General features: G+C 34.3%; 1 protein-coding gene across 1 annotated transcript; it reads right to left on the reverse strand.

Moving 5' to 3' along the window:
- Positions 1–4,599: 4,599 nt before the first annotated feature.
- On the reverse strand, positions 4,600–7,073 carry LOC108990220 (cytochrome b561 domain-containing protein At4g18260-like). Its single transcript, XM_018964108.2, has 4 exons — positions 6,841–7,073; positions 6,398–6,562; positions 5,221–5,369; positions 4,600–5,130 (listed from the first exon to the last, which is right to left on the reverse strand). Exons 1-4 carry the CDS (start codon positions 6,982–6,984, stop codon positions 4,788–4,790), a joined length of 801 nt encoding a protein of 266 aa, XP_018819653.1. The 5' UTR covers positions 6,985–7,073; the 3' UTR covers positions 4,600–4,787.
- Positions 7,074–15,945: the final 8,872 nt, after the last annotated feature.

The raw sequence follows: 15,945 nt of genomic DNA on the forward strand, positions 1-15,945 counted from the left end.
AAATTGAGATAAATTTACTTTTCAAACGAAGCTAATCATTTCGTTATAGCTTATTTTCTTCTCACTTCTGTTTATCTTTGTCGAAATCCATAAAGCATTGAGTTTGAGATTTTGTAATAGGGAAGCTCACCGACAGATATAGGCTTATGCTTGGGTTGATTTGGGCTTGGTTTGTTTTTTCACAAATAATTTCATCTAATCTCATTTAATCATTACAATTTTTTCAGACTCTCAATTAAACGAAATATAAAAAATAATTCAATTTTTTTAAATTCTAAAATAAAAATTATATTAAAAATTATATTTTAACAATATTTTATATGAACTCCGATAAGCATCCAAGACACGATCTTTGGTGCTAAATGCCGACTCAGAGGTATTCGTAGTGATAAGAATGGCTAGTACATCCCTGGCTATTTGGGAAATGACTAAAAACTTGTCAAAATTCATATTCCACCAAGTTAATATATGGAATGTATCACTAGGTACCTCGACATCTTCCATAAAGTAACACTCAACCTTAGACTTACACTGTATAATATTCCTTGATGTACAATTTTGATGATACCGTCATAATCACAATAAATTTGAACTTTGTGCATGTGTGTCATCCCAGGAAGATGTCGATCTAGTGTCATCATTGAGCATCCTCCCTGGGGCATCATCAAACGATGGTTAGTGTTTTTCCCATCTCTCTCTCACTCACCCGGTTCTCTTTGGTTCCGTATTTCACCATGCACACAGATTTCTTCTCTCACATAACATCTCCACCACCCCTCCACCATGCACCGTTAATTGTTGCAAGTTCATTGGCTCGTTCTTGGATACTTGTTGCCGGCAAGCCCTAATGCCACTGTCAAAACTACCATTGTTGTATCCATTGAATGTGAGTTTTGTGCACTTCTCTCTCGTTCTTTGTTTCCCTTATTTGTGTCTAACAAATTCTTATTCACAATTTATCATTTCAAAGCATTTACTTCCTCATGGTACATTGTCGATTTCCAATGTCATTGTCAATTTTTCCTCATTACGTCAGACACTGAAATAAGCCGTAGACAGCGTCTCCTCGTCATCAAACTTTATCTAATTAAACGCACAAATTTTGGTAAGATAATTAGAGCGTTAGTACTACCTTTGTATTATTTATTTAAAGTGATCCTGTATATTGATACTTATTGGAAGACGTTGATGACTTTGTTGTGTATTGAGAATTGTGTAATTGTGATATGTGTTCTACATTAATCATGAAATCTGTATAAAAGAGAAACTGTTTCATGACATAACTAGTGTAGAGATGAGCAATATTTTGACATGTTTTTGAAATGTGCAAAAAAAAGGATATGAAATCTGAAAATTTTGTACATGTTATATGAAGATATTCTGAACCCATTTTAATTATGTGAAAATTATATGAATATGTTCAACACTCTGTGTGATATGATATGCATATGAAAAACCTTTCGCATGACTTTTTGATTCTAGTCTGATTATGTATCTAATTTTGTTTTTGTTTCTGGTTCTGATACGATGGTTCTGATTCTGTTATATGCTTGGTACCAACATCTCCGATATGAGTGCACCCACTTTGAAAACAAAATAGTTTTTCTGCGTGTTCTTTCTTGTGTGCACACTCGGGATTCCGATAATGAATAAAGAAAAATTTCACATTCTAATACTATCTGGTTTGGCCACTGGGGATAGCATAACCCTACCATGGGAGTTAAATATAGTATATGATATGATATGATATGATGATATGATACGATACGATACGATACGATACGAAATGATATGATAAAATGAAGATGTTCAATCATGTTATGCCAAATGGTCTTTGAATATGACTAGTTGGTTTTTGAATATGAACAGTTTGAAATATCGCTCTAATATTTTGATAACATGTTTGAGATATGCATTCTGAAAATGAAATGTTTTGTTTCTGCATTCTGAATTATGTGAAACGACTCATGTTTACATACTAGTATATGTTCTCTGCTTATTGATTTATTGATAACTCACCTTATCACCATAATGTTTTTCAAAGGATATTAACGGTTCAGCTGGGGATCAAGAATAGTGATTATGAGCAAGACTAGCTAAAGATATGGAGATTGAGTACCTAAGGGTACTACTGATGAATAGATAAGTTTTATTTAGTAGATGAGTTATTGATTGGTTATGAATTATTGAGATTTATGTAATTAATTGAATGTTATGCTTTGGGATTTCTAGAGATGGTGATAACGTAGATTTGTGTTTCTTGGATTTAACATATTGATGATTTTGTGGATAAGTTTATGCAATACATATTTTCGTGTTTTGGAGTCTTTGAAAATGATATTTGTGTTTGGAAGATATGATTGTAAGTAACAGGTAGTAACTCTTCGATCCATTCGAGTACAGGGTGTTACACTCTATGTATGGATGGCATGATAAGAGCCAATTTGCGAGAATTTAAATATTCGAATTCTAAATCTTTTAAATCTACACCAATTTATCTAAATATAAATTTTTATTTGAATAATTCTGTTTGCAGTACCAAATGCACATGCCATACGTGGCCTAAAGAGTCAATGAAACGAGTTGTTGAAGAGACAAGAAACGCTGAGACACCCCTTCCTCCCGTTCGCCTTTCGAATCCCCTTCCTCCCTACCTCCTAACCTATTTTATCGTCCACAAATTTCATTGTTTCCCATTTCTCTTTTCGTTGGTTTCTCGGGGCATTTCCTCTTCGGTTAGAACACTGGAGTCAACCTGTAAAAGGGTCATTGAAACTTTCTCTCAGCAAATTAAGTGGAAACTGTAAGACACCAAGGTTTTATATGTGTTCCTCTCTGTTTACCGATACTACATAGATATAGATCTTGTATGTGCAGTGTATAAAATTATAGAACTTCGTCAAACTTTTGGCTTTGAAAAAATGAATATACCTCCGCCACTTTTGTTTATTTATTTATGCTTAATTTAGTGTATAACTCATTATGAGCTATTTGTTTCTGGAAGAAAGTGATGGGGCATGAGAATTTTCTGTGAATATGGGGTTGAACTGGAGCGTGAGATCGAAGTAGATTTCAGGAATACTCGAAACGAACATGACAAAGTGATCGAACTCAATGCACGAGAAAGTCAATGCTTCCTTGAATGGCAGACGGTCGGACAGAGATTGAAGAGAGAAGAGATAAATTTTTGAGTCCATTTCAGAGAAGAAAAATTCATGAGGTCCACATTCTTCATATTTCATATTTCTCTCTCTCCTTTATTTTTCCGCTTCTTCTCCCCCTTCAAGTCCCCTGCTCTTTGAGTCCTGGTCCTTAATGCAGGTCACAAGTCCCCTTCTTCTGCAATTTTCTTGTTGCTTTAGCCGTAAGAGTCGTGCACAGAATCGTGAACAATCTAATGAAGAAAAATGATGGCTAGGTAAATAATGCAAGACTCAAATAGATTCCAAAAATTCTTAGTCGATATCGTAATCAATGTGTTTGGATTCTTTGGAAAGCTGCAATCCAGGATCTTATTTAAAATCAAATCGAACTTTATATTTGGAATGAGCAACGGCAGTCGAATTACAACCCTATGAAAATGCTACAATGGAATTCAATCTGGGAGCAAGTCAAAAGAAATAGAGTCAGACAAAGCTACCACACAGATGGAATCACAAAGAAATTGGGGGAGGAAGTCATGGGAAATCACAAAGAAATTGTGAATAAGCCGTGCATCTTGTTTTGTTTGAAGAAGAAATGTCTGTGATCCTTCCTTCTTTGGTCTGTATGCCGTGCGTCTTTTATTTATTTTTAAATAAAATAGTGCCATGTCACCGGGTGTGCAGGATGTGCAAAATAACAGGAATTCTGGATAGCATGACTCTCTACACTTTATAGAAAAGTTGGCTATCTTGAAAGAAGATTGGGTGCAGGGACATTATTGTATTTCAAAAAAACTTTTAGTGGAATGAAAAAAATGTCACCGTTGTTTATTTTCACAACCATTCTCATATTATCTCATTTCATCTTATCAAATCATTATAATTTTTATAAATTTTTGTATAAAATAAAATAAACAATTTAATTTTTTAAATTCTAAAATAAATATAATATTGAAAAAATATATTTTAATAATATTTTATTCAACTTTTAACTTTTATTTCAATTCATCTCATCTATAAAAACATCTTAAAGTTTGCAGATCTCAAATGGAGACTATACATAGACAGACTCCTCTTCCTCTCTACTCTTTTCATTTTCCAGCTTAGACACAAATCTATGGGCTAAAACGAAAAATAATAGCCTTTTTTTTGTTATTTAATTCAAAGACAACTTACCATGGATTTTCTAGTTGGACCAGTTAATTGATTGACTAGAAATTACAAATTAATTAACCAATAGCTGCATTTGCAAGTAGATCTTTTAGAAATTATGGTACCACAAGCTATATTTCGTATTATATATATCTAATATTCAGTCATGATATAAATCCAAACATTCTTACAAAATATATGCTTACAAACTTCATAAATTCCCTCACCTCATATTATATATATATATATATATATATATATATATATATATATATAAAAGTAAAAAGCCAATTTCCTAATGTCATCATCACATGAAAGAGGTACCTAGAATATACATATCTGAATGGACAATCCGAACTCTGCTTTTTGATGCATGCACTCCAATAATGCATTCTTTTGGGAAATCACCTTCCGCTTGCAAAAAGTGCAGGCATCAAAAAACAAAAGGCAAATGAGCAAACCATAAAGAAAAAGGTAATAAAGAATCCCATATCAGTCAAACAAATTCTTGAGTGCATTGCGCTTCCCACATGGTTCAGGCAACAGCTCCTTTTGGTTGGGGCCTTCAGGAATTTGTTGATTGGAAAGTGTGATGGGAACATTCCCTGAAATCTCCCCTTGCTTTTGCATATATTCCCATTTGTCTTGGAAGAGGTAAAAGAAAGCAATGAAAGAGACCTCTGCTGTGAAAAGCACTGTCCAAATGGCTGTACTTCTTCTTGTTTTCTTACTGTAAGCTCTTAAGCCTGTGTAGATGTTGATGATCCCACAAAGAGAGATTATCGTCCCAAGCATCCAATGCACAAAGTACCACAATCTTCTTTCTTTTTTCCCCCTGCAAAAGGAAGAAAATTGCAGATTGCATAAATATAATTGTCTGTAGGCCTGAAAACTGAATCAACTGTGAGAAAACTGAATGAATGACCTCTTAGGCCTGAAAATTCCGATGAAGGCTTGCACCCATATGCCACAATAAAGTGCTAGACCTAGTCTTTGGTGGCTGTTGCTGAATGAATTCTCAAATTTTTTGAACGACATGACTGCTCCAGCTGTGGCAAGAAGTGCTGAAAGTATCTGTTAGAAGGAGAAATATAGAATTTAGCATTTAGGGAGACAGGTTTAGAAGAAGATCGACAGAAGACTAGTGATGATTATAACTAGTGGGAAAACTTCAAGATTTCCTTCTTTAATTCATCTGAATCTTCACAAACTAGGGCCTCCAGTAATTCATTTTTTTCTTCTTCTTTTTTTTGGAAAGAGACGGAGGTCACCTGTCTATGAGTGACTCCCTCCCAATTTTATTAAGTAAACCCTCACTTATGGCGGAAGAATACCATGGTGAAAAGAAAAAACGAAACTCAAACCGTCTCGATTAATATCTAACATAAGGAATACCCAACCTATCAATACATATAAGCCCCTTCAATCTACCTAGACCAAAGTCCTCCCCAAAAAAATCCCAAGTCCCACCACTCGCCATGTTTTGCTAAAAAATCCGCTACCATATTGGCTTCTCTAAACACATGCTTAAACTGAACATTCATCGAGGAAGTAAGGGAGATCGCCTCTTCCCATTGACCCATGAAAGGTGCCTAAATCATTTGATACAGCAAAGTTGGGGATATCCTACATGTGACAGTAGTAATTTGCTAGATTCTTGTAGAAACGATGATTTTATTGTTTTTGTCATGTGATGCAGCAAACATAATGTGGATATCCCACTAATGAACAAGGAAAGAAATATGATTAAATCAATGACAAGATTTGCATAATCACTACTTCTTTTGCCATTGAAGTCATGATAATTAAAATCAGTTAAATTAATTTAAGTACTGTTTTCAGACGGTTGGCTAAATAATTTTTTCTCTTAAAATAATTTGTGGACCCTTTCATTAAAGTTAGTAATGTATGATGATGTCGTAGACAAAGATCAAAGCTTGAATCATTACACATTGTGGCTCTGAATTTGCACTCTTTGTTCATGTTAATATATTGTAGAGGAAGATTTGCATCGATGTAAATACACTATAATTTTCTTTTTTAGTTTTCCGATATTAATGGGCCTGTATCATGAATATTATGCAGAGTGATCAAGAGCTTACCTGCAAAATAACATGGAGATAGAAAAGGATTTTGAGCCGCGTGGACCGTGGTTCCTCTCTACTAGACATTCTGATAGCAAGTATCGCAATAGGCATTAAGAGTCCGAGTGAGAACCATAGGAGAACCCCATGAATTGTAACATCAGATGACAACTGAGGACTTGGCTGCAAAAGGTGACTAAACAACAGTTACTTCTGAATCTCTGATACTTCCTAGATGCTAAAAAGCTAAAAAATAAAAACTGATACAAGAATAAAATGGCAAACTTGGCTTGCTGGTGGTTATTATGATCTTTCTTATTACTTTTCCAGAAGATAAAGAGGAAGGAGATATAAGAGGAAAAAGGGAACTGGTTTTGTTGTAGAAATATTTTAAGGGAGATCAAACCCCTTTTCCAAAGGCCTGCTGGGGAGGAAAAAAGGAAATTGAAGAACTAGTTTACCTTGTGAAAGTAATGTCTAATGCTCTTGTGACTGCCATACTGATCATGATTCACTTCTTCATGGAATGAACAGCTAACTAATGGTAGAAGAATGACATAGAATGCAGGGATAGAGAAAGGTGCTAGCTTGTGAAAGTTTTGCATTCTTCAATCTCAAGGGAAAGCAAGAATATAACCACAGATCCTAGCTGCCTCAATTACTATATATCTTAATGTTCTCTCTCTCTTTACCCCTCTCTAAAGTTTAGCTTTTCTCAATTTTCTTATGAAAGGTGGACCCTTTATGATATAGTCTCTTAGTGGCAATTAGAGATAGAGCTTTTAAAACAAAAGCTAGTCGTTTTAGCTGTTAATCCAGAATCAGCAATTCCTTATGAATTTAGTTATGACATTTATAATCATGGGTGATTCAGGTGGTTGGTGTAAACGAGAAGATTAGGGTTTATACATTTAACCAAAACGACAAGTTGGGAAGGTATGAATGATTTCAACGATGTGGGGATAACATGGTAAAGCTTTTTGATACATGAAGGGGGGAATGTAGGGTTGCAAATAGAAAGGGGTCAAAATCCTCATGAGTCATGGATGAGGGGTTGAGATTTGAGAAGGAAGTGGATGAATAGTGCACATGGTAGCCTGCCTTACTCTACACACGCCTACATCATTTTTAAGCATCTGCTTCATGATAATATTGTAAGAAACAAAACATCAACGGCCATTAAGGGTAGGGGTTTTTTAAGACAACATGTTGGACAGTCGATCACTAATAAATTATGAAATAAGCTTCGCTGATTATATGGATATATTCAAGATCCGCTCAAGTTCTTATCAGATCTCGAGTAGAAGAAAGATAGATACATGACGTGGGCCGACAGTAATACATTTTTGTAAGAACCTGTTTATGTGTTTATTTCAACACAAATTCTTATACACCAACTACCGCCCACCCTGGCCTGACATAATGGGATCTATAATGGGATGCTTTAAAGCACACCCATGAGTAATGGACACAAATGCTCAAATCTCTTAACCCACGTGCCGCTGTTAATTCACACTTTTTGCTTGAATCCATGAATAAATACTGCTTAATTCAAATTAATCACTGAGATATTGATTGATATTACGTGTAAGAAAAAGAACTATTAGGAACAGTATAATTTAAATTCCACTTGACATATTCGGCTGGAAATAATGTTGCCATATGCACTGAGTTCTACAGTACTCCAAGAGAGAGTTTTGGACTGAACAGAAAGAATTAACAAGCTCGATAACTCTTAAACGAAGTTATATCAAGATACCAATTAATGAGTTTTGTGTTGGTATGTGTTCATGAGGTTTGTGAGAATTAAATTAAGTATTGTGCCGTTGACAATATATTTTGGCATGTATTCAATCAAATCGATACCACTGACAATGTTAGAATGGATAGATTTAGCAAGGAAGAGAGAAGCTTTTGAAAACAGCAGGTATTAGTAAGCGTGTACATAGCCAACTGCTATATAAATGTGTTGGAATGCAATTCTTGTTGGTGTGGAAAACGAAAAATTTTTTACCCATTTACCTTTTCATGGTGTCAAAGTGTTCATAGGAAAACTCCTTTGATCCTGCTTTGAACATGGAACCATCTTCCCACACCATACCTAATGCACCCACTTCCAATACCATAACCTTATCTAGCATCACTTACCACATCTTCACCAAACTAGATGGTTCAAACTATTTGAAAGGGGTTTCCCAATTCCTTCCTATTCTCAGAAGCCATGAATTGATGGGTGTTGTGGATGGCACAAAGCCATGCCCATCCCAGTTTCTTAGATGAAACAGAAAAAAACCACTATAATCAATCCCAATTACTTGTTGTGGCAAAAGAAAGACTAGTATCTTCTTGGTTGGTTTATCACCACTTTGTCTAAAACAATTATATCATCAATATATGGATTGAATACCTCTACACAAGTGTGGACATCTCTGGCAGCGAGATTTGCATCACAATCTCGTTCTCGTGTGACTTATTTAAAGCGCCAGCTGCAGTCCTTACAGCAGGGATCTCAAATTTGTGCAGAGTATCTTAGGCATGCCAAGTCCTGGGCAGACCAACTAATGGCTATAGGCAAACCAGTAGAAGATGATGATCTCATCTCCTACATCTTAGGTGGATTATTCCAGCATACTGCATTCATCACATCAAACAACTTTGCTACTTGTGACATTCTTATGACTTTTTAGGATTTTCAAGTTGAGATTTTGAACTTTGAGACATTACTTGGCAACCAACATCAATCTATTGGTGACTTTGGAAGCTTTGCTCTATACACTCATAAGCCAAAATCCTCAAGGACAAACCACAACAGTAAAGACAAATCATTTAGACAGAACAAAGGTAATTACAAGCCAAATAAAAAACGAGATAGCAGCAACAAAAATCCATTCCAAGCTAACTCCAGCAGGGCTCCATGCCAAATTTGTGGCAAGATAGGCCATCAAGCTAAGGGTGCTACCCGCCCCCTACGGGGCGGGGCGGGGTGCGGAGTGGATTCCCAATTAGCTCCGCTTCCGTCGACTTAAAAAAAAACACTACATTTTACTTGTTTTAAAAATTATTTCTAAATCCAAAAGTAATTAAAAATACATTTTATACCCAAATTATAAATTTAATTTTTATAAATATGACTATAATTTAAAAACTATGTAATTTTTAAATTTGTCAGTGCATATTTTGTGTAAATTGTAGTGTATATTTTGTGAACAAATCTAACAAATTGTAATATATATTTATATATACACAATTTGTAAAATATAAATATATATTTATGTTTACGTATATAAATATATATTTATGTTTACGTATATAATATATATATATATATAAAAATGTAAGTGGGGGAAATTCGAGGCGGGGTTGGGCCCTCCCCTCTCCCGCTAAGGGCCCTAGATGCGTGGGGAGGCGAGGCAGCGGGGTGCGGGGCTCCACTACCCACCCCTACATCAAGCCTTGGATTGCTACCGGCGCATGAACTTTGCTTACCAAGGCAAGCACCCACCTGCTCAACTTCTGGCAATGGCAGCTAGAGCAAACTCCACAATAGAACAACCACAAGAGAAGCCATGGTATGCTGATAACGGCACAAATAGTCATGTGATAACAACACTAGAAAACTTATCCATCCAAGAACCCTACAAAGATGATGAGGAAATTGCTATGGGTAATGGAACCGGATTGACAATTACTAATCAAGGATCTGCAGTGCTTTTCAATTATAGTGCTCCCTTCAAATTAAATAGCATTCTTCTCTATCCTTCAACTGCTGCAAATTTACTCTCTATACAAAAATTTTGTTCAGATAATCACTGCTTGTTTATCTTGACTGACTCTCACTATTTTGTGAAGGACAAATGCACATGTCAGATGCTTATTTTGCAAGGGCCAAGTAAAGATGGACTTTTATCCAATCTTTTTCTCTAATGCTATGAACAAAACCAAGAAGATCACTGCCTTCATTAGAGTCACTGCAAACCCTATCACTTGGCACCAAAGGCTTGGTCTTCCAGCCACTATTGTTTTTGAAAAAATTAAGTCTTTAATTCAACTTCTTGTTACTAAGTCCAATGAGCATGGCTCATCGTATGAACCACGTCAATTAGCAAAGTCTAAAGCTTTACCTTTTTCAAAATCTCATAATGTAACCTTTAAACCACTCAAAATAATACATTCAAACCTTTGGAGTTCACCTATTGTCTCAAACAATGGTTACAAGTACTATGTGACTTTTGACAATTTATCTCGATTCACATGGATTTATCCTTTGCAATCCAAATTTGAAACTTTTGAATGTTTTATAGAGTTCAAATGCATGGTTGAGAACCTTTTGTCTAAGAAAATCAAAGCATTTCATTCGGATGGAGGCGGTGAGTTCATGTCCAATAGATCTAATCATTTCCTTGAATCAAATGGCATTATACATAGACCGGCATTATACGTAGACTGTCATGCCCCTACACTACCTAACAGAATGGTTTAGCAGAAAGGAAGCATAGACACATAGTAGAAACTGGTCTGGCATTGATATCTTAATCCAAGCTACCTTTAGACTACTGAGTTGATGCTATCAATGTTGTTGTATTCCTTATCAATCGATTGCCCACTATAGTATTGAAACATCAATCCCCTTACTTCAAATTACTTCACAAGCAGCCAGACTATACCTCTTTTAAAGTTTTTCAGTGTCCCTGTTTTCCTCTCATTCGACACTACAATCATCATAAGTTGATGTTTAGATCCAAAAAGTGTATAATTTTAGGCTACTGTTCCAACTACATAGGGTATATATGTCTTAACCCTGCCACCTGAAGGATCATTCTTAGCAGACATGTTATTTTTTATGAAGGCTCATTCCCAGCTCAATATTGGGTTCCATCTTCTACCAGGCCCTCTACAGCAGCCTTTGGTTCACCAACAGAAAACCCTTCATAGGTAGTGACTCTTAATCCATATCCTTCCCAAGAATCTACTTTGTATAGTCCTACAAAACCTAGTACCAATTCTCTTGCTAGTTCCAACACTATTGACACTAGAAATGAACTTCCTTAGTTTGACCTCCCAAATGAACCTAATGACCTTCCTATTATGGAGTCATCATCCAATGACCAGAATTAGATATCTAGTCCCTACAATCATTCACAATGGTGACTCGATGACAAGATGGTATTAGAAAAGCCAAGCATTTCTCAAATTACCAAATGTACTACTCAACCAAATATACTTTGCAAGTTTACTCTTCCATAGGTCCCTTTTTCACATCTAAAAACTTTGCACAAGCAAGAAAAGTCCCTAAATGGTGTGACGCCATGCAAGAAGAATTTAAGGCACTTAGATCCAATACGACTTAGGTTCTTTGCCCTCAACCCCTTTACAAAAATGTCATAACCAATAAGTTGGTCTATAAGGTTAAACAAAGAGTTGACGGTACCATTGAGAGACTCAAGGCCAGGTTGGTAGCAAAGGGCTATGAACAACAAGATGGTATTAATTTTACAGAGATATTCAGCCCAATGGTCAAAGCAAAGCAACAACCATTTGAACCATCCTTGCACTTGTTGTACACTTCAATTGGCCAATAAAGCAATTTGATGTAACCAATGCTTTTCTCCATGGGTCACTTGAAAAGGAGGTCTACATGGAGCAACCTCCAGGATTTATTGACAAAAACCACCCCACACATGTTTGTAAGCTGCAAAGGGCAATCTATGGGCTAAAGCAAGCCCCTCGAGCTTAGTTTAACAAGCTAGCAAGTACTCTTCTTGGCCTTGGACTTGTTGAATCTAAAGTTGACTATTCTATTTTCATTTTTCATAAGTCAGATATCCACTTGTTCTTCTTAATCTATGTTGATAATATAATTGTTATTGGGAATAGTCTATCTGCCATTACACTTCTTGTTTCATGTCTGAAGCAAAGCTATGCTATGAAAGACCTTGGGGCTTTGCATTTCCTTTTGGGCATTCAAGTTTATTGTACAATAGCAGGAATCCATCTCTCACAATCCAATTATGTCACTGAGATACTTGATCGAGCTAGAATGGTTGGCGCCAAACCAGAATAAACTCACTTTCTGCTAGAGACTCTTTGGACAATGCATCTGAATATAGACACTTGGTTGAAGCTTTGCAATATTGTGTCTTGACTAGGCCGATATTGCATTTTCTATCAACCAATTGAGTCAATTTATGCATAATCCGATCACCACTCACTAGGCAGTAATCAAAAGAGTTCTCCAATACCTTGAAGGTACCATCAATCAAGGCTTGTTCTTCAACCAAGTTTCACTACATCTCAATGCCTACAGTGACTCAGACTGGACTGGTAATCTAGATGATCGAAGGTTAAGTCCGGGTTATGCCATCTTCCTTGGTCCTTGTCTCATTAGTTGGGCTACCAAAAGGCAACCTATGGTGTCAAAATTCAGCATTGAAGTTGAATATAGATCTCTTGCTCTTGTCACAGTTGAACTCAATAACACCTACTCTGTGGTGTGACGATATCGAAGCCATATCCCTTGCTTCAAACCTAGTTTTTCATGCTCGTGCCAATTATGTAGAAGTCGATTATCACTTTATTCGAGACAAAGTAGTGCAAAGGGATATTCTCTTTCAATATCGTCCTACAGCTCAGCAAGTTGCAGATATCTTCACCAAAGACTTAACATCTTCTTGATTTCTTCTTTTGCAGGACAAGCTAAAGGTGTGTTCTACACCCATTAGCTTGCAGGAGGATGTTAACATATATGATTCTGCGCAATCTCAATGTATCACAAATGGTAAGTCAACTCAATCTCAACATGACCAATATGGGAAGAATGATAGCACATATCAAGACTCTAGAAGGATAGTTGACTACAATTTCTCCTTAGGATATGATGGTGTAAATCTACTGACTCTATAATTTATGTTCTACATATGCTTACCTTACATGTATATTCCCTTAACACTGTACATAGCCTACTGCTATATTAATGTGTTAGAATGCAATTCTGATTGGTGTGGACAACCAAACCATTTTTATCCATTTACTTTTTTAAAAAGGAAAGCATACTATAAAGTAGCAAGCTAGTAGAGAAAAAGAGGATGGATATTTTTTATTTTTTTATTTTTTTTTTCCCTTGTGCAAGTGATACACAGGAAGTGACTTCAATTGAAACTAGTGCTAAACAAGGGAACCTTAATGCCAAATTTCGGAAAATAAAGGTAGGTACAAGAAAATCTTCCTCATTGAATCAACACCTTTAGAGGGTATTTGTCTTTTTCATTTTGTTAGTGTTCGATATGCTGTTATTAGAATAGCTAAAGTTAGTGGGTCCTCATGAAAGAGGAGTCCATGATATGCTCAAGGACATGGATCAGAATCCTTTTATCTGTTTGCACTTTATTTCATTCTTGAATTTTTAATTTTTTTTTTTAATTTTTGAATTAACACAATTATCTATTTGTCCAAAATTAAATGTTATAAGTGACACATTTTTTATAAGATGAGAGTACAATATAATTCGTATTTTGAAAATATCTAATAATTTTTTTTTTAATTTTAAAAAACTTGAATACCAATGTAATATAGAATCCTTATTGCCGATTATTTGTTTATCCAATATACTCACCCTGATAAAGAAACATTCTTTGTACCTATCTGCACCTTAGCATATATTAAATGGAAAAAGAAAAGCCTAAGGCCCTAAAGAGAGTAAAAAATTAAAAAAAAAATACAAAAAGGTTTAGATTTTCAGCACTTGTATTTGTTTTTAGATTTAAGTCCAATGTTGAAAGATAGGTACCTTGATTTAGACGGTCCTTAAAAGCGAAAGCGTAAAACATATTTTTGTGATAATAATGCACTAAGGGATGCACTGCTAAGTCGATTAATCATTACCATTGCATTATGTTCAAATCGAAATTTTTAAAGTGGAGAGAGCGAGAGATTTGGTAAGCCGTCCATATCTCTTTGTTTGACTTAGCCCACTTTAAAAATTGTATCTACAATGCCATGTCTAACTACTTAAGTTGTTGTTTGTTTCTGTTGAGGTGAAATAAATCGAGATTAAAGTTAAAAATTGAATAAAATATTATTAAAATATTTTTTTTAATATTATTTTTATTTTAAAATTTAAAAAAATTAAATTATTTATTTTATTTTATATAAAAATTTAAAAAAATATAATAATTAAATAAGATAAATTAAAATGAGATGAATTGTAGAAACAAACGAAACCAAAACTAAAGCATAAACAATGTCAATGTAATTATTTAAGTGCAGATGGTTGTGATGGGAAGACCGGACTTTGAGAAACGATTATGTTGGGTGTAAAATTTCACAGTATCTATAAGCCCATTGATGCGATTGTAGGTCTGCCAAAGGAGAAAGTGAAGTCAAGATATAAGGAAAATGATAGCTTATTATTTTTCTATCATCTTTTTATTATTTTATAATATATTTAAAATTTTTATTTTTTTTATTTTTTAAGTATTTTTTTAACAATTTTAATCATTTAAAAAAATTTAAAAAATATACAATTTTACTGATAATTAATTTCTTAACTATTAAGTAAAACAAAATTAAAAAAATAAATAAAAATAATAATAAATAAGTGTTAGAAAGTAATAAATCTATTATTATATAAATAAAATATAAAGTGATGATGGGATTGGGGAGAATAGAAAGTGGCAGACAGCGGCTGAAAAGAGGGGATGAGACTAATTTGGAGGATTGCATCAATCTTCTTCCATCTCAATTTTCATTTTTATTGTATAGAAAGTAAGATGAGATCACGAGAACATATAAAATTATTAAAAAATAATGAGTTTCGGCCTTAAAAAGTTAATAAATATAGACCTTATTGCTTAACCATGTAAATTTTATTCTCTTTTAATTACATTTCTGCAATATATATCAATCCGAAGTCATGGATGAGCAGACATCCTTAACAAAAAACAAAAAAAAACAAAAAAAATGCATCAACAGATTGCTTACAATTTTTTTTACTCAAAACATTTATTTACAATTTCTAGAAACAAAGGTACAATGCGTAGACTATACTGTAATTAATGCAATGGCTGAGAGTAGACCTCTTTTATTTTTACAAATGAGATTAAAATTAAATAAAATATTATTATAATATATATTTTTAATATTATTTTTATTTTAAAATTTAAAAAAATTGAATTATTTATTTTATTTTATGTGAGAATTTAAAAAAATTATAATAATTAAATAAAATAAATTATAAAAAATTTTAAAAATAAACGAGATCTTAATGTTACATTCTCCAAAGGCTTATCCTTATCCATCTCTTTTCAAACCGCAGAAAGTGTTTAATCACAGAGGATGTTAATCTTGGACTTTAATACCTCTGCAAATGAAAATGATTTAAGCGATCGAAAGGCGAACAGTATGACAAGTTGCCTAAAGCGAGAGAGATTTTATAAGTCAGGGTCATGACAAAGAAGCTTGATGCTTGAAGAAGAAGAAGAAGAAGAAGAAGAAAGCACCTCCCTTCTGTGATTATTATAAATTTCATTTTTGGGCTAAAAACCTGAAGAAATGCAGCAGTTTCGAAACGG

The sequence above is a fragment of the Juglans regia genome, chromosome 4 (assembly GCF_001411555.2).
Source record: "Juglans regia cultivar Chandler chromosome 4, Walnut 2.0, whole genome shotgun sequence".
In the NCBI taxonomy this organism is placed as follows: Eukaryota; Viridiplantae; Streptophyta; class Magnoliopsida; order Fagales; family Juglandaceae; genus Juglans; species Juglans regia.

Coding starts and splice junctions, on each gene's coding strand:
- LOC108990220 (XM_018964108.2), bottom strand. CDS start 6,984: ATGCAAAACTTTCACAAGCTAGCACCTTTCTCTATCCCTGCATTCTAT. Junction 5,370..6,397: donor ATCTCCATGTTATTTTGCAG/GTAAGCTCTTGA, acceptor TCCTTCTAACAG/ATACTTTCAGCACTTCTTGC. Junction 5,131..5,220: donor GGAATTTTCAGGCCTAAGAG/GTCATTCATTCA, acceptor TTCCTTTTGCAG/GGGGAAAAAAGAAAGAAGAT.